We start from the raw sequence: 23,200 nt of genomic DNA, 5'->3' as shown, positions 1-23,200 counted from the left end.
CCCCACCAAAAAAAAAAAAAAAATCTTTGTGCTTCCTTTTCCAAGCTGCTGATTCTTTTTTCATAATTTTCTTGTTTTGCTTTCATTTCTCTCCCCATTTTTTCTCCTACCTCTCTCAATTGACTTTGGAAATCCTTTTGGAGCTCTTCCAGGAAGGCTTTTTGTTCTTGAGACCAATTTAATTTCCTTCTTGAGGCTTCACATGTAGGCAATTTGAGAGTATTGTCCTCATCTGAGTTTGTGTTTGCCTCTTCCCTTTCGATACAGAAACTTTCAATGGTGAGGGCTCTTTTTTGCTTCTTACTCATAGTGAAGCCTGCTCATTTTTTATTAATTAATTAATTAATTAATTAATTAAGTTGAGGTCTCCTCTGGGGGCACCAGGGTTCCTGTTTTGAGCTTCTTGTGCTGGGGCACAGGGGCTGTGTCACTGGCTTTTTACACTGAGGCCTCTATGGTGTGTGGATTTCCCCCACCTTGGACTTCCTGTCTGAGTGTGCTGGGATCAGTGGGCCTAGTCATGCCTCTCCTATCCGTGGCCCTCCAGCTGGCAAACTGCCCTCTCGGTTGGTGCAGGTGGGTTTTGCCACTGGCCTGCTGCGCCACCAGATTTTTGAGCCAGGATCCAGGGGCCTCAGTTGCTCTGCTGTGGCCTACAGCTTCCTGCTGACTTGCCCTGACCCCCTTGGCTCTGCGCTGCGCCTCCCTTTTGACTGAGTCAGGCTGACCTTTCCTGAAGTCTTCTAAATTATCTCTGGTTGAAAGACTGTGTTTTTCTGTCTCTTTGCAGGTTCTGTAGTTTCAAAATCTGTCCAGAGGCTTGATTTAATGTTCTTTTTGAGGGAACAGAAGGAGAGCTCATGCAGCTTGTTGATTCCTCTCCGCCATCTTCAAATTTTTGAAGATTTGACTGACATACTTTCAATGGTGCTTTCTAGTTAACATTAAATTAACAGTTGCTCTCAGGACTTTAGTTATAAAGTTTTTCTTTAGTCCCTTTGCTAAGTAGATCATGTTCTATAAACATAGGCATCACATTCCATGTAAGTTTGATACTTATAGGAGTTCTTTTATCCCTGTAGCAACTCTCTATAAAGAATTAGTTTTAAAGAAATCTTAAATGAGGTAATAGTGAAGGTTAGATGTGATATGGGTGAAAATTTAAAACAAACATCAATATCACGTCTGTCTACTATTTAGAAAGTGATTTTTGACAAACTATTTTCTGTAATACCAAAAAATATAAGGGATGAAAAAAAAAATTCTGTCTTTATTTTTCCAAAGGGATCATCCACAATGATATAAAATGAGAAGAAATGGAACACAAATTACTGCAGCAGTTAAATATACATTTATGCTTATAACACTAATAATCATTCAATTTCTGAGCAGCTAAGTCTGATTTCAGTTGAACTTCTGCTACTTTCAAAATAATTTCTCTGTAAGTAGCACTGCTCAGTGTTAGGTTCATGCCCCACGTGATTTTCTCCTTTTCCTGCTGAAGCTCTTCTCTGATCTGCTGTATTGCTTCCTCAGTACCCAGTGAGGAAACATTTGGCATGATGTTGCTGCTGCTGCTACTGCTTTTCTTGATTGCTTCACACCTTTGTGCCAAGTTGCTTTCAACTTCAGATACAGCTGAAGAAAAAGAATTCTTAAGGGTAATGACTTCCTTCTCTAAAAACAGTGCCAACTGATTAGTAAGGAATTCCCTGCTTCCTGACTTTAGTTGTTTTATCACACAGTTCATAGGAAGAACTCGGGTAAGATTATGAAGACACTGGAACAAAGCTGTTTGATTCCTGGAATGAAGAAAAAAATATTCTCTAAGTCATAAAGTAGGGTTTTTTTGTACGTCTCTAACACATTACAAATTCTCAATTAGTAATTTATAGCCACAGTGATAATGAATAGAACTAATATAATATACTTGAGGTAAGCTACTAATTAATACAAATAACACCTGTAGGGGTAAAAATCCAGTTGAATCTTGCTATTGATTATCTAACAAATGACTTCCTAAACTCTGAATAAGCAAAATTAACTAGTTTGCCTTTCCCGTTACATGTAGATGTCTTTTGATACACTAGCAAGTTCATAAAATCTAGAAAAAATTTCACATTTTTGAAAAATATTTTGTCCCTAGCTCTGTTTCTATCCTATTCTGTATTATACTTACTTGTATAAATGTCTTTTAAAAATATTTAAATTAGTGTCTTTTTAAAAAGAAAAATCTTATCTATTAATCTCTAAGCACTGCAGATGTCTTACTCTTTCAACTTAACTAATATCATCTCAACACTTCCTTTACCCATCACTGTCTCATTCATGATAAAACATAACAGCACAAACTACAACAGACATTTAAAAAAATAAAAGCATATTAAGAACTTAGAATATAGAGTCCTTTCTTCCTTCCTTCTAAAGTACAACAGCACTTACTAGCTCAACAATGTTATTTGCAATAGGCTATAATTTGAAATTTTCATGTGCCAGCCCATGAAAACTTAGGTATTTATTATGTAGTCTGGAGGGATATTTGATTTTCTGCCCTCAAAATGCTTAAAAAGAATTTAAAGTTAAAACCATATCCTTCCCAAAAAATAACTGACACATTCTGCTAAGCATTTCACTAAAAATACAGTGGATGTGCTTATATAAATAAGTAAATGACAGAATAATTAGGAACATCAAGTAATAAATATAATCTCCATTCCTGGTGAATTTATCAGTATATCTCATCATGACAGAAAGCTGTCTATTCAATACTAAATAGGTACTCGGGCACTGGACAAATTCTGAAAACATATTAACAGTAGGTAATCGTATGCAAATACACATATATTAACATATTTTTAGATGTTCAAGTACACAAGAGTCAGACATTCTGGTTCATTTTTTTTTTCTCTGCAGTTATATCTACTGTCATTACTCTGGTCCATTTGTTAGTATCAAGTGGCATAAAAACAGGTTTATGATCAACTGACATAAAAACAGGTTTAAGATCAACCTTTCCATTGATTGTGATGACAGGTACCATCATCTTTTTTATTTAAAACTGAAAAATGCCATTCCTCCAACAGTGGACAGGGTAGGAGGAAGACAAGTTTAATTTCTTATTAATTGTTTCCTTTAAAGTTTTGTTTTAAAATGTGTTTCAAGTGATGCCTTTTGTTCCTACAAAATATTCATGTACAAATATATTCCTGTCTCCCTTTTCCTATCTTGTCATCCTTTCCTAGAAACCAAGGTTTGAAAAAAAAAAAAAAAAGCCAACCGGTACACATACAGTGCCAACCTATGTAATATTCCAAATATCCACAGGAACTCAACTGAGAACCAAGTTTAATTTCAAGCAGCCTATTACAAAGAAGTAATGTCTCCCCATCAATAGCAACTTTCTTAAAACTAATGAACCTTCTTCCATCAATAGTCATAAGCCCCTAGGTAATCAACTTCAAGTGGGATAAATGGTGAGTAGGAAGCAAAACTGTCTCTTATCCTCTCAAGGAAAATAATGGTAGCAGAGCAAACTTTTGGTTTTGTTGTATTTTTTAAAGTTGCAAAATGGCCAACCAATTTTCTTTTCCTCCAAGCAGGTTATTACTTATTCATTAGTCTCTCCATATAGATTGTAATATCTTTAATACTTTGTCCAATAATTAATAAACTTCTCTTTACTGGCTAAATTCCTTTGGAAGGTGTCTAAATTGACTGCTTCCATTACTTTTTCTTTTACTTCTAAACCTTCTGCAATCTTACTTCTGATCTTATCATTCAACTGAAATTATTCCTTCATTATCACTGGTCTCTTAATCACCAAATCTCAATTTTTGACGCTGTTCATATCACCCTCTTCTGGATATTCTCTCCTTTCCAGGTTTTCATGACACTGTTTTCTCCTGGTTCCCCTCCAACCTCTTTGATGACTTCTTCTCAGCCTCCTTTGCTGGATTTTCCTTCAAGTCACTTCCACTAACTGTTGGTAGCCTCCATGTCTCTGTCCTAAGCCTCTTCTCTTCTCCTCTATATTATTTAATCAGCTTCCATGGGCTTAATTATCTCTAAAAAGATTATTTCAAGATAAAGCCTGACTTAGAGTCCTCCATCACCAAAAGCCTAACAGATGTCTTAAAAAGGATGTCCAATAGACATCTCAGATTCAATATACATAAAACTAAACTCATTATCTTTCCCCACAAACTCTACCTTCTTCCTAATTTCCCGATTAATGTCAAGTTCATCACCAATGATGCTCCTGGTCACACAGGCTTTGAACCTCAATGTCTTCATCAGTATTCAATAAATGTTTATCAACTGGTTGATTTATCTTGCAAACCTAATGTGTTGTTAATTTTTCTTTCTTTTCTTTTTTTTTTTTTTGCCGGGCAATGGGGGTTAAGTAACTTGCCCAGGGTCACACAGCTAGTAAGTATCAACTGTCTGAGGCCGGATTTGAACTCAGGTACTCCTGAATCCAGGGCCGGTGCTTTATCCACTGCGCCACCTAGCCGCCCCCTTGTAGTTAATTTTTCACAACATCTTTCATATAAAGATGCCACCTTGGTGTGGGCTCCTTCGCATCCCATGCCTGAACTACTGCAGTAGTCTGCTAGTTGTTCTCCCTTTCTCAAGTTTCTCTCCACTTCAATCCATTCTCCATTCATAGGCTAAAGTAATCTTTCTAAACCACAGAATTTAGCATATCATCCCCTCTATTCAATAAACTCCAGTGGTTCCTTGTTACCTACAGGATCAAGCAAAAAATCTACTACTTGGATTTCAAAACCCTTCACAACCTGACTCTTTCCTACCTTTCTAGTTTTCTTATATTTTACTTCCCTCTAAACAATAGTGATTGAGTCTTTTTTTCAGATGACTACAGCTAGCTTTGGTTTCTTCTTCTGAAAACTGCCTGTTCATATCCTTTAACCATTCATCATTTGGGGAATGACTTGAATTTTTATAAATTTGACTCAGTTCTCAATATATTTGAGAAATGAGACCTTTTGTGTGTGTGTGTGTGTGTGTGTGTGTGTGTGTGTGTGTGTGTGTGTTTTGTTTTTGTTTTTTGGAGAAATGAGACCTTTATCAGAGATACTTGTTTCAAAAATTCTTTCCCAGTTTTCTACTTCCCTTGTAATCTTGGTTACATTAGTTTTTTTGTGCAAAATTTTAAAAATTTTCTATAATCAAAATTATCTAGTTTACATTTTGTAATACTCTCTATATTTTCTTTGGTCCTATATTCTTCCCTTATCCATAGATCTATCAGATAAACTATTCCTAATTTGCTTATGGTATCATCCTTTATGTGTAAATCATGTACCCATTTTGATCTTATCTTGGTATGTGGTAAGATGAGTACCTTTTAGGCTTACATGAACTGATGCGAAGTGAAGCGAACAGAACCAGAAGAATATTGTGCACAGTGACAGCAATATTGTTCACTGAAGAACAATAAGACTTAGCTATTTTCAGCAATACAATGATCCAAGACAATCCTAAAGGACTAATGATGAAGCATTGTTTCCACCTCCAGAGAAAGAATTGATATTGATAAAATATAGACTGAAGCATGCTATCTATTTTTCACTTTCTTTCATTCTTTTTCTTTTGAGTCTTCCTATACAAAATGACTAATATGGAAATGTTTTATATAACTGCACATGTATAACCTATATCTGATTCCTTATTGCTTTAGGGAGGGGGATGGGGAAAGAGGAAAAGACAGAATTTTGAACTCAAAAACTTTTTTTTAAAATAAAAAAACATTTTTATTTAAAGTTTTGAGTTTCAAATTTTATCCCTTTTTTCCTCCCTCATCTACCCCCTCCCTGAGGCAGTAAGCAGATATAGGTTATACATGTGCAATTATGTAAAACATTTCCATATCAGTCATTTTGTATAAGAAAACTTGAATAAAAGAAAAATAAGATGAAAGTGAAAAATAGCAGGCTTCAGTCTGTGCTCAATCAATATCAGTTCTTCCTTTGGAGGTGGATGGAACTCAAAACTTTAAAAACATGTTAAACATTGTTTATATGTATAAATATTTTACTCTCCTCCATATACAATGATCTAGTGATACTAGTCAGCTAAGCCTTTTTATTGGCTGTCCCCTGTGTCTGAAGAGCTCTCCCTCCTCACCTCCACAGCCCTGACTTCCTTCAAGACTCATCTCAAATCCTGCTTCTGTGAGAAGCCCCCCCCATATTAGTGTCTTTCCTCTAAGATTACCTTTCATTCACACTTACTATATCTTTTACATACATAACTGTTTGCATGGTGTGTTCTCTCAAAGAATGTGAGCTACCTGAGGGCAAGGAATGTGCTTCTTGTTTGTTTGCTTTTAAAATATTTCCAGGTGACCAGGAGCTTGGTAATGAACTTGCCATTAATAGGGAAATTAGGAAGAAGGGAGAGCTTGTGGGGAAAGATAAGTTGTTTTCACTTACGGATAGCTGCTGTGAAGATCAAACGTATGTACACTTCTCTGTAAACCTTAAAGTATTATACGAATATTAGCTATTAATATTTATATTTTGTTAATCTCAAGGTCCTGTGCAAATGTCAGCTTTATATTAATTTACCTGCAATATACTGTTAAAATCCCTCCAAATGGTGTTTTTTGTTTCCAGTTGAAGAGTGTTCCATGTAAAGCACCATGACTTTTACAAAGGAAGCTATCTGGAAATTCTTTGATTGTTTCACATTCCATGTGTCTGAGAAGCCAAGTTTTCACTGAAGTCAATGTACAATCGGGTGATGTTATTTGAAAACAAAATTTGTGACATATTGCAAGAAGTGCAAAGAGATCTTCCATAGGTTCTATAAGAAAAAAATGAAATGAACTAAAAATCTAAATTATTAAGTTTTAAAAAATTTCAGTCACCAAAGATGATGTACCATGTACTAATAAAAAAATTACCTTTAAAAGGTTTATTCTTCTCTGGTAAAGCTACTGAATATTTTCCACTGGAAATGTCTTCTATACTTAAAGAAAGTCTCCCACAAGGCACAGTACAGCTCTCTCCAAAGTGGCCACTGTTTTTCCCCCATCTGGCATGTAGCATCACAATACAACAAAAATTATGGAATGCCAAAAGTGGTGAAAGAGGTGTAACAGCTGTAAATACTTGGATGCAGTCAACCTCTGATGCCTGTTCGTGACAATTGTTTTTTCTTTCCTTGTTATGAAGGATCAATTTAATTCTTTTTGCTGCTGATTCAGTTTCACATGGAGATAACAATGTTGTAGGGAAATTCACCTTATCCAACTTGATTGCACTATTTTTACACTGAATAAGTGGAGGGTTGGAAGTACAGGCTTGATCCATTATCAGTGATAAAGTCACATCATTTAGCAATCTGTATAAAACACAAAGATTTGTTGTAAGCCAAATTCATTTCTAAAAATCAAACAAAAATAATGGAGAATTGTGCAAAGATGTATTTTGACATTTTGGGGTTTTTTTCCCCCTTTCCCTTAACGAGGAATGTCTCAAATTTGAAAGCTACATCACTATAACATTCATATATATTATTTTTCCTCTTCTTCTTGAAACAGTTAGAAATATCTTAAAATATTTTGTTCTTCCAATGTCTAAGAATGTTAGTAAGTTCCTTAAATAAATAAATCATTTTCCAAAACTAAGCAGCATCTTGAATCTATTTCAATAATGAAGCAATAGGGGCAGCTAGGTGGCACAGTGGATAGAGCACTGGCCCTGGAGTCGGGAGTACCTGAGTTCAAATCCGGCCTCAGACATTTGACACTTACTAGCTGTGTGACCCTGGGTAAGTCACTTAACCCCAATTGCCTCACCCCCCCCCCAAAAAAAAAGTATAAAAAATAATGGAGCAATAAAAAACCTAAACTACTCCTAAACTTCATTGAAAAGAAAAGTATAATGTTACCATGGGAACAAATAGAAACACAGATGGAAACAGTAAATCACTCCTCATCCTAACTTCTCTATTTTTGTTGGAGGCTCATAATTTCAGTCATCCTTCAATTTTCACTATCCTTTGCCTCACCTGTCCCACATCCAATTAGCTGTCAAATCTTGTCAAGTCTACCTCAACAACTTCTCTCATATCTGCTCCCTTCTCTCTACTTACATGACCACCACCCTAGTTTGGGCTCTTACATGGACAACTAATATTATCTCCTCATTAGTCTCCCTAACTGAAGTCTCAACTCTTTCTAATCGATATCCATACTCCACATAGTTGTCAAAATTAAGATTCTTGAAGCACAGTTCTGACCATGTTATTCCCCTACTCAATAAACTTTGGTGATTACCTATCAGCTTAAGTTCTTCACAACTTAGCTCCAACCTACCTTCAACCTTATTACACATCAGTCTGCTGCATGAATTCTATGATACAAATTGGCTCATTTGGGCTTTTTTCTTGAATACTACATTTATTCTTAGTATAAAATGAGTAACTGAATTAAAATTACCTAATAAAGATGAAACAATACATAACAAAACATCTACCAACAGTTTTTTAGCTTACTGTGCTCTTGGACACCAGAAGTATCCCCCATCTCCCAAGAGTACAGAAGTAGCTTCCAACCTAGAGATTCTAAGAAATGTATATTTTTTGAGTTCTCCTTTGAGTGTGCAAAGGAATGTTATCAACTCTGTTTTCAAGTCTGGCTCATGATAGAAGATGCAAAAGTTCTGTATTCAGGATTTCAGGTCAGATTAGGGTGCAAAATTCAGGATCTGGTATATACTGGAACTCTTTTTCCTGGACTAGGGAAGAATCTGTTTCCGTTTTAAAAGTCTACTGATAGGCTATTAGTAGTACTAGGGGATGGGAATGAAAGTAGGTAAGTGTACAAAAAAGGAAAATAATAAATGTTGGAGAAGCTGTGGGAAAATTGGAACACTAATGCATTGCTGGTGGAGCTGTGAACTGATCCAACCATTCTGGAGAGCAATTTGGAATTATGCCCAAAGGGCTACAAAGCTGTGCATACCCTTTGACCCAGCAATACCACTTTTGGGTCTTTTTCCCAAAGAGATCATGGAAAGCGGAAAAGGACCCACATGTACAAAAATATTTATAGCTGCTCTTTATGTGGTGGCAAGGAATTGGAAGTTGAGGGGATTCCCATCAATTGGGAAATGGCTGGACAAGTTGTGGTATATGAATACAATGGAATACTATTGTGCTGTAAGAAACGATGAGCAGGAGGAGTTCAGAGAAACCTGGAGGGTCTTGCGTGGGCTGATGATGAGTGAGATGAGCAGAACCAGAAGAACATTGTACACAGTATCATCAACATTGTGTGTTGATCTACTGTCATGGACTATATTCTTCTCACCAATGCAATGGTACAGAAGAGTTCCAGGGAACTCATGATGGAAGAGGATCTCCAAATCCAGGGGAAAAAAAAAAAAAGAACTGTGGAGTATGGATGCTGAATGAACCATACTATTTCTTTTGTTTTTGGTGCTGTTGTTTTTCTATTTTGAAGTTTTTAGTCATTGCTCTGATTTTTCTCTTATAACATAACTAATGCAGAAATATGTTTAGTGTTATTAGGTGTGTGTGTATGTGTGTATATATATATATAAAACCTATATCAGATCACCTGCTGTCTAGGGAAGGGGGGGAGGGAGGGAGAAAAATCTGAAATTGGAAAACTTGTATAAACAAAAGTTGACAACTATCTTTACATGTAATGGGAAAAAAATACTTTATTAAAAAAAAAAGAAAGTAGGTAAGTGTAATAAACAAAGACTAAACAATAACAAGAATTTATAGTTTAGACAATCATAGAAATAGGGCTCAGAAAGGCCTTCAAAAATCATAATTCAATCTCCTAACTTTACCGGAAACAAAGATCAAGTGAAACAGTGAATAAGGTTTCCTGATTGCTAGTTCAGTGGGGAAAGTACTCTTTCCATTAACCAGACTTGAACTGTTTAGCAACTCTCACCCTGTCTACTCTAACAGGAGCACAGAAAGAAGGGAAAATCTGCTATTTCATGGGTACGGGGACATTATTATTTGATAATTCCTTTGCTTTTCTGATCTGTCATTAATATCTTAAAGACCACTGATATCCCTAAATGTTCTAAATAGACAGCATTTGATCATCTTTATAGTTCCATTATCATTCCACTGTTCTGAGTCTGGAGCAAGTTGACTCAGCAATTTCCATTGGAGCCACCAACCTAGATGATGTGATGAATCTAAAAACTTTAGTATTAAAAAAAAACCAACTCATTCCTAGAATATTAATCAGTATAACATGATGATATAAGTTGTATTAACTTACAATATAAAAGAATTCTTGATTTCTACTCCAACAACCAAGTGGTTATCCAGCACACGATACCACATCTTCTCTATTATATGTTTTGGATCATGAGATGTGTCTGATAGCTGTTCATCTGAGGAATGGGGAAGGTGCTTTTTATCACCACAGAGAGAGACAAGAACATCCTTAGGGGAAAAAAAACAATGAAGACATCTCCTTAGATCTAGAACATTCACTATAAAGCAAGTAGCTTGCTATAGTCTAAAAGAATTTGGTATTTGTCTAATTTTTTATTTATAATATTTTATTTCTTTAAGGATTTTCACATGTCAAGTATGTTATCTCTGTCAGAGTGACAAAAATGAGGGAAGGTGGAGAAAGCAGAAAAGGTATGAATGTTTGATGACCTTTTTACCTATGAGGAAAGCTATTAGAAATACAAGCTGTAGAAAAGCTGTATAAAAATATGAAAGGGACAGATTTCTTACATACATAATCATAAGTGGGACCAAAATATTGTGATATTGATGACTGAAACTCAGTTTTTAATTTTTCAAATTTTTAATTATCAATATTTTATGAAACTTCTCACTAAGCTATCTCCTTGCCTCTGAAACTATCCTCTCTACTTGCCCAGGCCTCCCATTATATCAATGTCAATTATAACAATTTCTTAGAAGTAAAACTCATCTTAGAAACTAATCTGGGGCAGCTAGATGGCACGGTGGATAGAGCACCAGCCCTGGAGTTGGGAGTACCTGAGTTCAAATCCAGCCTCAGACACTTAACACTTACTAGCTGTGTGACCCTGGGCAAGTCACTTAACCCCAATTGCCTCACAAAAAAAAAAAAAAAGAAACTAATCTGGCCAAAACCAGATACAAAGCTATCTAAAATAAAATAGGAACAATTCTCAGATTAGCACAAGAGTGTTTAAGAATTTTTACATAAACTAATAAGGGTCTATGACCATATTATCATATATCCTAGGAAACGATTTCCAGGTCCTTTACCAGAACTAACCTCAGATGGACAACATTTGAGTAAAGTGAGAAGGTGCCAAGGCCCTCAGGCAGTGTAAATACAGAGAAAAAAACAAAATGGCCCCTACCAAAGATGTACCTTAAAAATTCCTGTTGCTTTCCTGGCTACTTTCTTAGCTTCCTTTCAGCCTCCCAAGCTTTGCAGGGGGTTGCTTGGACCTACAAGTTCAGGGTCAAAGTGAGTGTTATGTATTGATGTTTTGTTTTATGGTGCCTCAGAAGTCTCTGATAGTTTTTTGCTCTTATATCTTTAAAGAGTGAGTAAAATGTACATATGTTCCATTATATTACAATAGGCTAGTGATTACAATAAAAATTCCTGAAAGGAACTGTTTTAACATTTGTCTTTGTATCCCCAGACTGGATATAACAGGATAAATTAATGATGTTTATTTAATAATGTTTGTTGTAGTGGAATTAAAAGAGAAGAGTCCTTCTTGACAGAATAGTTAATTTGACCTAACAGACTTCTCATGATCCACAACTCACTTTCTGCTGAATTTGCGAGAACAACCAACCTATAAGGGCTGGGATCTAAGGAAATTGCCAGAATAATTCAGAAACTACAATTCCACCAACTCAAAAAGAGATAATTGCAAAAAATTACTTAAAAGATCTAGACATAGGAAACTACTTTAGATAAAATGCCTTAGGGAAGATTGACTTAAGGCATCTATTTATCCCATTGAAATTTCTCCTCAGAATCATAATGTGGCTCAGAGGATACAAGGTTACAAAGGGTACAGCAATTGAAAATTTAATCCTAAAAGCTATTACATGCCAAATTCATGTATTCTATCATTTTAAATCTCCTAAATTTTCTGTGCACTAATTTTTTCAGATTGCAGTATTTTTTTTCCTTTTAAGATTTCTAAATTAAATTACCTAAGTTATAGATGGCAGAAAGCAAAAATAGACTATGCAATTTTGGCAAAACAAAGGAGCTTATAAAAACACAACAACAATTTAAGTAATTTGGATTCACATGGTCAGCAGCTTCATTTCTCCGGAATTGTGATTAAAATCCAGAAAAGTAAACAAAAAGGGACCCCAAAGCAATCAAAATGGCACCTACACTAAAGCTACCCCAAATAAGGGTCCCTCAATCAGAGAAAATTTTACTCTATTCACAATCCTAATATGTTTGGCTTTTTTTTTTTAAAGAAATGTTATTGCTGTGTTTTATTTTTATATCTTCTATAGTTCCCAATATATTACTTTCTCATATCCCTTCCTGAGAACTGTTCTTTATAATAAAGAATAAGAGGAATAAAAGTTCAGCGAACAATCAACAACATACTGAAAAAAATCTGATGTTTATATGCATGCTTAGTTTACAAGCCCACAAAAGACTTAGAAACCAGAGAAATTAAAAAGTGGGAAGGGGATGTTTATAAGCAATCATACTAATAGCATCATGAGAGCTAATAGCAAAGAATGAAACATCAAAACTATAAAAAGCAGACACAACAAACAAACAAACAAACAAACAAACAAAAAAAGTCTGACAATCTTGGGCCATTTAGCATAAAGGCAAATTAACTTACAGGGTTTAGGCCCTGAAGACATCATTACATTATCACATGGTACAATAACTGATGTTCAAAATGATGTCCTTGAGTAATCAAGAATAAATTTTGTTCAGTTCATGGTTTTAAAAAGACAAAGAAGTACAGAATATATTATAAAAAGCTTTTTATGGACAATACTTAAAAGGGTTTTTTTTTTCTTAGTGCTTAACTAACTGAATGACCCTTCAGTTCTCCAGTAAATCAGATTATTTCTGACAATAACTTTCCTGAAGGTTCTGCAATCACAATGCATTAATGCTTATAAGGTAAGTTAGTATTAAAAAGTCAACAATTGCCTCTTTAGTGAACTGTGCTTCTCAATCCATAAAGCAATATTTTCTAATATAGACCCCAAATAGTAATTCACTCAAGTACTAGAGCTCTTTCATACATCTCAATTTTCCATTTTATAAAATGTTATAATGGTCAAATGATTAATTTTACCTCCTCTGCACATGGTGGAATATATTCTTTCCCTTGAATAAGGCCTACTAAAGCTTTGCAAGATTTTGAAAGAACTTTATCCTTAAGTAAGAGATGCTTCTGCAGTTCTTGAATAGATGACAAACCAATCTGTAAAGTTGAAGAAAAGATAGTTATAATTTCAAAAAAAGGTAGAAGGATTTGACCAAAACTAAGAGTTCAAAAGTTTTACCACAACATTTATACCATTTTTCAAACATTTCCACATATAAAGAAAACCTCTACTTTCTCAATCATTCCAGTCATCTTTGAAGAATCTGTTTTGTTATCAGTCAATAAGCATTTAGTAAGCACCTAAATGTGCCAGACACTGTGTCAAGCACCAGATACACAAAGAAAGGCAAAATGAGTTTCTGCTATCAAGTAGCTCACAATCTAATGGAAGGAGACAAAATGAAAATAACTAGGTACAAACAAGTTACATAAAGGATAAATTGAAAATAACCAACAGAGGGAAGGCACTAGAATTTAAAGGGATCTGGAAGGCTTTTTGTAGAAGATGGGATTTTAGCTGAGACTTGAAGGAAACCAGGGAAGCCATGAGGAAGGAGAGCATCCCAGGCATGATGGGAGACAGCCAATGAAAACACCCAGAGGGTGTGAGGGAGATGGAGTATCTTGGGGAGGAACAGCAAGGAGGCCACTGTCCCTGAATCCAAGAGTATTTGGGAGGGCATAAGGAGTGAGAAGACTAGAAAGGAAAGGGATTGGAGGTTCACGTTATCTAGGGCTTCGAAATTCAAACACAGTATTTTATATTTGATTCTGGAGGTGACAGAGAATCACCGGAGTTAATTGAATAATGGAGCGACATGGTCGCATCTGTGCTTTAGGAAGATCACCTTGATACACAGCTGAATGGAGGGTGGATTGGAGTGGGAGAGACACTTCTGGAAGAAAGATTAACCTGCAGGCTATTGGAATAGGAATTGATAAGATGACCAAGTAAAATGGCATTGAGGCAGAAAAGGGCCTGAGACATCCTGTGGGACATTCATGGTTACTGAGGTTGGCTTGGATGATGATCCAGTAAAGGAGACTGAGAAGAAGCAGACTAATAGGTAGGAGAACCAGGAGATAGAAGTGTCTCAAAAATCTAGAGAAGAGAGTGCCAAGGAGAAGAGGGTGAGCAACAGAGTCAAAGGCTGAAGAGAGGTCCAAAGGATGAGGGTTAAGAAAAGGCCATTGGATTTGGCAACTAAGAGATCATTGGTAACTCAAGAGAGCCTATCATTATAGGGTCAGAAGCCAGATTATAAGGGATTAAGAAATGAATGAGAGAAGAAAAAGTGGAGGCACTTATTGTAGATGGCATTTTGCAAGGAGTTTAGCCACAAAGGTCAGAAGAGACATGGTTAGCTTGGATGGAAGGATCAAGTGAGGATTTTTTTTCAGGATAAGAGAGACATGAATGTGTTTGTAGGCAGTAGAGAATGAGCCAGTAGACAGGGAGAGACTGAAAATATGTGAGAGTAGAAATGACAGAAGGGGCAAACTTTTGGGAGAAGATGGAATTGAATGGGATAGCTTGGGTGGAAACAGAGGTTAGTCTTGGCAAAGATCAAGGCTACCTCCACATGTGAGATGGGGTGAAGGGGAAGACAGTGGCATAAGGTATCTGGGAAGCAGCAGGGAGAGCAGGGAGTTCTTAGTAAATGGTCTCAATTTTTTTCAGTAAAGTATAGAGTAAGATTCTTAGCTGAGAAGGTGGGAAGAAGGTAGAAGCCTGGGAGGTTCGATGAGTGAAAAGGCTGGAAGAGCTGCTTGTGGAGAATGGGATAGTAAGTTAATTAGGGATGTGTAAAAGGACTGTCTTGTAACAGTGAGGCCCCAGTCGAGAAATATGTAACAAATTTAAAGTGGCCAATTAGCAGTTTCACAATTTTCTCCACCTTCATTCAGCAGCATATGAACAGGAGTGAAGACAGCAGATGGTGTGAGTGATCCAAAGCTGAGTTTTAGCAGGGTAAGACCAGTGATATGATAAAGGGGAAAGGGATTCAAGAGGGCAGTGTAATATTTAACAGGAATGGGGCCAGGAGGGCAGTGTATTTAGTGCAGGGTTGATGGCCTGAAGGGTTGAAGAAGACAATATGAAGAACATGGTTTGGATCTGCAAGGCAGAGGGAGAGGGAGAATGACACCAGACTGTGATTAAGTAAAGAAATCGCATAGTGGATGATTACAGCAGCGGTGCATTTGTGGGTGATGACAAGATCAAGATATGACTATCTTCGTGTGTGACTGAGGCATGGGGGAGGAGCAGATCATGTGAAATTAAGATGTTTGAGAGAATTATCACTATATATGCTGAAGTTCCCTTTTGTGAGGGCAGAAGTTGGGGTGGAGAGAAATATTGTGAAAACTTACTGAGGAAAGAGGGAGTGTCCTCCTTTAGACAGCAGCTACCAGAATTTTGATTTGATAGTAGATAGAGCTTGAGTGAACCTCAAAGGCAGTGAGGGTGACAAGAAGAACTTAGAAAGGGGAAGAAAGAATATTTCAATCCCCTACCACAACCAGTGAGTTGGGTACTGAATAAAAGTGCAGCTAATGCTGGGAAGGGCAGCCAGAGAAGCCAAAAAATAGGAGAGGGTAAGGAAAAGATTTAAGATAAAAGCAAGTTTGTTGCCTATGGAGGAGGCGTTCCAGAGAGCAGTGGAAGGATACTAAGAAAGACAGTGGTGAAGGGAATAGAAACTAAGCAGTAAACAGTGAGGGATAGGGAATGGGGTTTGGACAATCAAGGCCCGTTCAGAATCACTGGGATAGCAGTGTATGACCAGGGGGAATTTGTTAATCATTAAGGGAAGATTTTAGGCAGATCTAAATGTCCAGAGGCTTTGGCCTCAGGGTACAGTCCTCTTAGGGCCTTAGGCAGGTCAATCAAAAGTGCAAGTACTTGGAGCTGAAGCAATGGTATTACTCTCCTTTCCTCTAGCAGGAAAGCAGGACGTGAGGCTTGCAATTAGATGGAATAGTGTCCCTCCTCTTCTGAAAGGGAGGAGTCTGGTGCTTAATAGAATGGTGTTTCTTCTCTTCCAGCAAAAGGCTGGACCCAAGGAAGGAGGTGTGGCATGATGGAATGGCACCCTCACCAAAGTGGCAGGAGACTGGTACAATGAAATGGCAGCTCTTTCCACAAGCGGCTTGAGATCACGCAGAACATGCACAGTGAGATTCAACCAACTGACAACTACTGTCTATACTGAACAACAAAATCTCCTGGCATCTGTGTGTGCCCTTTCTTCTATTCCTACTACCACCACCCTATTTCAGGCCCTCATTATTTCTCACCTGCTTCCTTGCAATAGTTCCCCAACTGGTTTGCTTGCTTCCTGTCTTTCCCCATTCCAATCCATCTTACACACCATTGGTTAGTTTTCCTCAACTACAGCTTTGATCATGTTACTATCCTGCTCAAAACCATTAAATCGTTCCCCATTGTTTATAATAAAGTCCAAATGCCTTAGTTTGACGTTCTCTATGATCAGTCTAGTTTATTGTTGCAACCTTCTTTTCCTCCACCACCACCACCACAGTCATCATCACCAACATCAATACCCTTTCCCTTTCCCAGATCCTCTGCTTCAGCCAAATTGAACTGCTTATCAATATCCCACAGCTTACCTCTTTCTGCTATTAGTGACTTTTCCTAAAAAAGTCACTGTTAAAATCCTAATTCAAGACCCAGATCAAAAATCTAGTCTGCAAAGCATTCCCTATTTCCCCTTCCCTCCTGACTCTCATGACATTATCTATTAAATTGATGCACAAATCCTATTTCATTTATTACACTGTAGATGTCTAGAACAGGAGCTCTTAAGTTGGTTATCTGTGAACATTTAAAAAAGATTCGGATAACTATTTCAATATACTCTGCACAATGTTTTTTATCCAATTAAAAGCACTATTTGGTAACCTGATTGCTGAAAGGGACACAAAAAAAGTTAAGAACCCTTGAGCTAGAGAATAAGAACTAAAGATAAAACTAATGCATAAACATGTTATTGGTCTTTGAATTGTCAACACTTTGTAGCACAGTCTTACCCAAAGATATACTCAATATTTTTAAAAACAATTACTTAAAATACTAAACAAGGAATGATTTTCAAATGGGGAGTGAATAGTTGTAATTTCAAAATTTCTTGCTATAACACTGATTTATGAAGCCTTTTCCCCAAGGTGGCACAAATTAATTTTTCATAGGAAAATAGAAATAATAAAGCAAAATTTATAATTGTTTTTAGATTAAAAACACTAAGCCTCTTGATTTAAAAGGGAAAAACAGTAAAACATCTATTCATAATACAGAAATATGAAAATGAACTTTCCCATACTCTGTTCAAAGTTCTATCACTTAATTGCTGAGAGACCAGTGAGACCAACATAGGATAGATCAGAAACAATTACTTTTAAAAACCATCAAAATTTCACAAAATTCTTTTAAAAGAAATAAATTATGTACACATTATAAAGATAGCTTAAAATGACATATGCCAGAAGTTCAAAAATATCATGGAATGTCAATAATGAAAACTAATAATGTATTAGAAATGATGTATAGATGAAATTTTAAACAAGTCTTATAGATAATACATGCATTGACTCCCAGTTCATCTTCCGACAAATGGTCTCAACAAACACCTAAGTAAAATTTTAGGTACTGAATTAAGCGTTTTTCAAGAAATGAGTGTTCAGCTAGCAAATAAATTTTAGAACTACAATTGAGATTAACTGTTAAAAGTTTGGGGCTCCTAAGAAATAAGTTCTCTAATAGAATACATTGTAATGTCTAATCCCGGGTGATGATATGGATCATTTAGGTTTTAATGGTATATCTTCTTATTTGCTTCAGTTTAAACTAGAATCTGAATGAAAAAGGGATAAGGAACAGACCTGTGACACAGGAAAATCCTGGGTGAGAAAGTTCCTTTTATTAATGGAAGTTGGTACTTGAGTGTTAGTGTTGCCAAGAGCACAGCCATGTTAAGTGACTGCCCCAGGGCCCACAGCAACTCAGAGAGAGGACCCAGGTATTCCTGACTTCAAAGAAGCTCCTGGTCCACTGCCATTGTGAATTTTTAGTCCTTTTCTCCCTAATACACAAGAATATTTATTATACAGAACATGAGTTTTCAAATGGTAGGTTTGAGATCAACAGGACTCTGTTCGTGTTTTAAAGTTTCAAATTTCTTCATGGTTCCTGCCACATTAAAAGATAAACCTTAATGAAGGGATCCTCTTGGTCTAAAAGAATGAGAATGTATAAAGGAAGCTGTCTTTTCCCTCTAGTTAAGACTCATTCTAAATCACACTGATTACATCAACGCCTATCCTTTCTCTAATGACTTCTACTTTAAAAGCACTATAAATTCCAAAAGGGCAGCCATTCCTGAACAACTTTAACTCCATTGTAGTGTAATCAACTCTCTTATCCATGAGGTAGAAAGGAAGGGGTGGTCAAAACAGAAAACAAAAACTACAACAGTAACATAGATAGCCCAAAAGAAATGAGGAATCCAAATATTTTTCTGTGTAATGTGTTTCTGCATTCGTATTTGGAAAGAGATATATTACATGTTCTGGGAATTTACAATATTTTAAACAAAAAAAATGGAACCACAATATAAGAAACTAATTTAATTTAAAGAATACCAAAAATATGCTTCCCCATCTTGTCACACTGTAAAAATCTTGAATTATATCTTGACATCATAACACCATCTCATAAAATTAAGTGACTCAGCAGCTTGATTCACAGAATCAGATCATAGGTATTTTACTAATAATAAAAACTGACATTTACATAGCTCTTTAAAGTTTGCAAAGTTTTTAACATACATGATCTCATTTGAGCCTCTAAAAAGTTAAGTGACTTGCTCAAGGTCATATACGAGTAGTCATACAAATATAGTCAATAGCAGACAGGATGTGAATGCCAGTTCTCTAACTGTAAACCTAAGGTTGGGACAAATTTTATTTAATCAAACAACAAGCACTTATAAAAGCTTCCTATGTTAGGTATGATGCTGTGTGCTGGGAATTTTTTTTTTTAAAAAGCAAAAAAGAGTTCATGTCTTCAAAGACCATTCTAACCTGCTTTCTATAATGCCCATACCACAAGAACCATAAAATATTAGGTGTAATTAAATGTCAGAAGCTGATATACATATCTAAGCATAAGATAAAGAGGAAAAAGATACCATAAAAGCCAGTTAAGAAATTCAACCTCATTATTTTACAAATTAGGGCACTGAAAGAATATAAAGGTTCTTACTAAGTTATAAAATTCTCAAACCTGCTTTGCTCTAGAAAGAAAAAAAAAGTTTTGTGGCAAAAAAAGCATTCTGATCTCCTAAATAATATATTAGAAAAGGACCCATATTTTGATAATTAGAATTCTTTGAGTAGGGAAGACCCTTAAAAACCACCTATTCATTCACAGTTCTTCATCAAACAACATTTTCACTTTCATTTTTTTTCTTTTAATGAAGCTTTCTTGTACAAAATGAGAAATTTGGTAATGTTTTACATAATCGTATATGTATAACCTATATATGATTATTTGCAGCCTCAGGGAGGGAAAGAGGGATAAAAATTAGAACAAAAAACTATAAATAAAAATGTTTATTATTAAAAAAAATAATTTAAAAAACCACCTAATTCAACTCTCTAATTTTACAAATGAGGAAACTAAGGCCAAATGCTGTTAAGTGACATGTCTGTGATTCCATGGCTAACAAATTGCCAGAGAAGGATATGAACTTAATTCAGTGACTTGACTCCACATCTCGTGTTCTTCCTATGAGAATTTGTTGGCCTCATCATTTGAAATCACTGCCATGTTATGCCTGGTCCAACAGTAGCAGAAAGAGGTAGGACAAGTTTTCATTAATCTCTGTAAAGGATGATTTGTTGTACATGTGTAGTAGAGAACATTATTTGAATTGAAAGGCTTCATTTCTATAGAGGAGAAATTCCTAATTAATGATGCCAGAATAGTTTTTACAGGACTCTACGATAAAATAAAATAACAATCCCTCGAACATCAAGTTTATTTTCTTCTACTACATAGTAACATTAAAGGTTTATAGGGTCTGTTTCAGCATATCAATTCTATGAGATAGATAGTGTAAGTAGCATTATTCTCATTTTATAGGTGAGGAAACTGAGGGTCAGGGAGGTAACATGGCTTGCCACTGACCATGACTTATCTGTTTTGAGGATTTGTTTTAGAGTCTGCAAGACCTGGGTTCAAATCTTGACTCTGACACATAGTAGCTCTTTCCCCACCTGCAAATCACTCAACACTGTCAGTGCCCGAGGCAATTCTCTAAGACTCTAAGTCACTGAGGGAAGGAGGATGATCTCACCAGAAGGGGCATTTTGGGAGATCCCTTATACCACGAAATCAGCAGTAGTCTTCCCCACTATGTTCCTTCACCCTTGCCAATACCTCAATTTACACTAGGAGACAGCCACACAAGGAAACACTAAAAAAGGAAGCTTATAGACTAACTTGTAATCTTCTTTCCAGAGCCTGGACTGTAAGAAAATAATTCTCTTGAAGGTTATCTTCAAATAAGTCATTTTCCATGGGCTCAAAAGCATCATTCTAAAAAAAAAGATATGGTACAATTATAAGAACTAGATTACTGCATGTTAAGTATTTTGCTGGTATGATGAGTTTTATGTAGATTAATTAACTTGATTTTTCATAACCCTGTGAAGTCAGGAGTCAAAATATTATTATACCCATTTTATGGATGAGGAAATAATGAAAACAATCTTAGATGTTATTATACAGATCAAGCTGAAGGTCAATCTTACAATTTCTTGTGACAATTACTCCAATTATTAAAAAGGTATCAAAATGCTATCAATTGTTCTTTTTTCCTTCCTTCCTTCCTTCCTTCCTTCCTTCCTTCCTTCCTTCCTTCCTTCCTTCCTTCCTTCCTTCCTTCCTTCCTTCCTTCCTTCCTTCCTTCCTTCCTTCGTTTTTTTCTTTCTTTCAGGACAATGAGGGTTAAGTGACTTGCCCAGGGTCACACAGGTAGTAAGTGTCAAGTGTCTGAGGCTGCATCTGAACTCAGATCCTCTTGACTCCAGGGCTACTGCTTTATCCACTGCTCCACCTAGCTGCCCCCTATCAATTGTTTCTAAACCAAAGAGGGTCAAATGCCTAAATAATTACATCACTAGAGTAGATTAACATTGATAATAAGTAAATTTTCTTGTTACTGGGTGTCCACAGTAGTTCCCTTTTTTCACCTAAGATTAATTTTCATAATGTATCAAAATGACAGTCAACAGAGGACATAAAATATCTACTTTAAATATATTTTTTAAAAAATTTAAGCTTACCCCCCCCCACCGTTAAACTACCAACATATTTAAATGTGAGTAGAAAGAACAGGAACATAAAAATGTTTTAAAATTTCAATAAAAGAACTTACTGAATAGTTCACATTACCAAGATCTGTTATCTTGAATGAAGTCAAACAATTTGTATTGAATGTATCCTTAAAAACTAGCAACACTTGCTCAGTTCCAATGCCAATAAAGTCATCTACCAGGACTGATTTAACTTTTTGCCACTTGGATGCAACCTACAAGGAGAATTCAGTGAGACAAAGTAAAAGAAAGAGGATGGTCTAAGAGGATTAGCAGCCCCCAAAGCCAATAGGACCTTAGGCTGTGTTAAAAGAAGCATTGTCCAGAACGGGGGGAGGTGATAATTCCATATTGACCAGATGCCATATGATGAATACAGCATAGTTGTACTTTTGGAAATCATTATTTATGACAAACATTGATAAACTAGAGTTCATCCAAAGGAAACCAGGATGGTAAGAGACTCAAAACCATGTCATATATAAAAAACAGAACAAAACAACCAACCAAAAAAAAAAAAAAAAACCAAAACCATGTCATATGAAAACTGGTTGAAAGAATTAAGGATTTGTATCTTGGAGAAGATAAGACTTGGGAAGGGCAAGTGGGACAGGCATAATAGTTATCTTCAAAGATCTGAAAGGCCATCATAAAGAAGGATTACATATATAAGAATCATATATATTTTTCTTAGTCCCAGAGAACAAAACTAGGAGTAATGGATAGATGTTTCACAGAGACAGATTTTGGCTCTGTATGAAAACAAAATCCTTATTTATTAGAGCTGTGCAAAAGGCTGACTGAGGAGATGCCACTCCTAGAGTTCTTTAAAAAGAGCCTGTCAGGGATACAGGAGAGGATATTTGTGTTTCAGTTACAGGTTTGGACCAGATAAATCAGGGGCATTTGCACTAAGTGACTTCATTGGGTTCTTACTTGATACTCTTAGGAGTCCACCAAATGTGACAAACAAAAAATGATAGCTATAATCTAAAAAATATATATATAAAATTAAGCCTGATTTTGGATAATCAAATATAAGCAACTACAATGGCTTTGCAGGGGGCTAACCTTAGTAGATTTAACAGTTCATTCTTATTCATTTACCTCTGCAATAGTACATGAGCTACAAAGAAGTTTAGTTTCCTAACTCAAACTTAAAATGAGATTACATTCTTACTTGTAACATTTAATATTTATCATTTACTGTTAATAAATTTATTTTAGCAATGCCCTTGCTGTCTGTGTCTCTCTTTGCGTGCGTGCGTGTGTGTGTCTCTCTCTTTCTCTCTCTCTCTCTATATATATACACCTACGATTAGGTAAGCGTTACTAAAGAAGCAAACTGTATCCTTTACAAGTTGGTTTAAAAAATACATTAAGAGAGTTAACATATTTTGTTCTTTTACAAAGGACTTTAA

The 23,200-nt window shown here is 35.9% G+C and overlaps 1 protein-coding gene across 2 annotated transcripts in view; it reads right to left on the bottom strand.

Moving 5' to 3' along the window:
• Positions 1–1,262: 1,262 nt before the first annotated feature.
• Positions 1,263–23,200, bottom strand: part of FANCB (FA complementation group B) — a 36,858-nt gene continuing 14,920 nt past the window's right edge. Inside the window, exons 4-10 of one of the 2 annotated variants that reach the window (XM_043996083.1) lie at positions 21,842–21,994; positions 20,905–21,000; positions 13,344–13,472; positions 10,304–10,470; positions 6,932–7,371; positions 6,594–6,831; positions 1,263–1,802 (exon numbers count right to left, since the gene is read on the bottom strand). In XM_043996083.1, coding sequence (XP_043852018.1) covers positions 1,367–1,802; positions 6,594–6,831; positions 6,932–7,371; positions 10,304–10,470; positions 13,344–13,472; positions 20,905–21,000; positions 21,842–21,994 — 1,659 coding nt within the window. In that variant the 3' untranslated portion in view covers positions 1,263–1,366. The remainder of the gene's footprint in view (positions 1,803–6,593; positions 6,832–6,931; positions 7,372–10,303; positions 10,471–13,343; positions 13,473–20,904; positions 21,001–21,841; positions 21,995–23,200) is intronic. The other variant, XM_043996084.1, reaches the window with a different exon arrangement.

Source organism: Dromiciops gliroides, chromosome 3 (genome assembly GCF_019393635.1).
Source record: "Dromiciops gliroides isolate mDroGli1 chromosome 3, mDroGli1.pri, whole genome shotgun sequence".
NCBI classification, from domain to species: Eukaryota; Metazoa; Chordata; class Mammalia; order Microbiotheria; family Microbiotheriidae; genus Dromiciops; species Dromiciops gliroides.
Note: the sequence above shows the minus strand (reverse complement) of the source record. Positions and strands in the feature narration are given on the sequence as shown.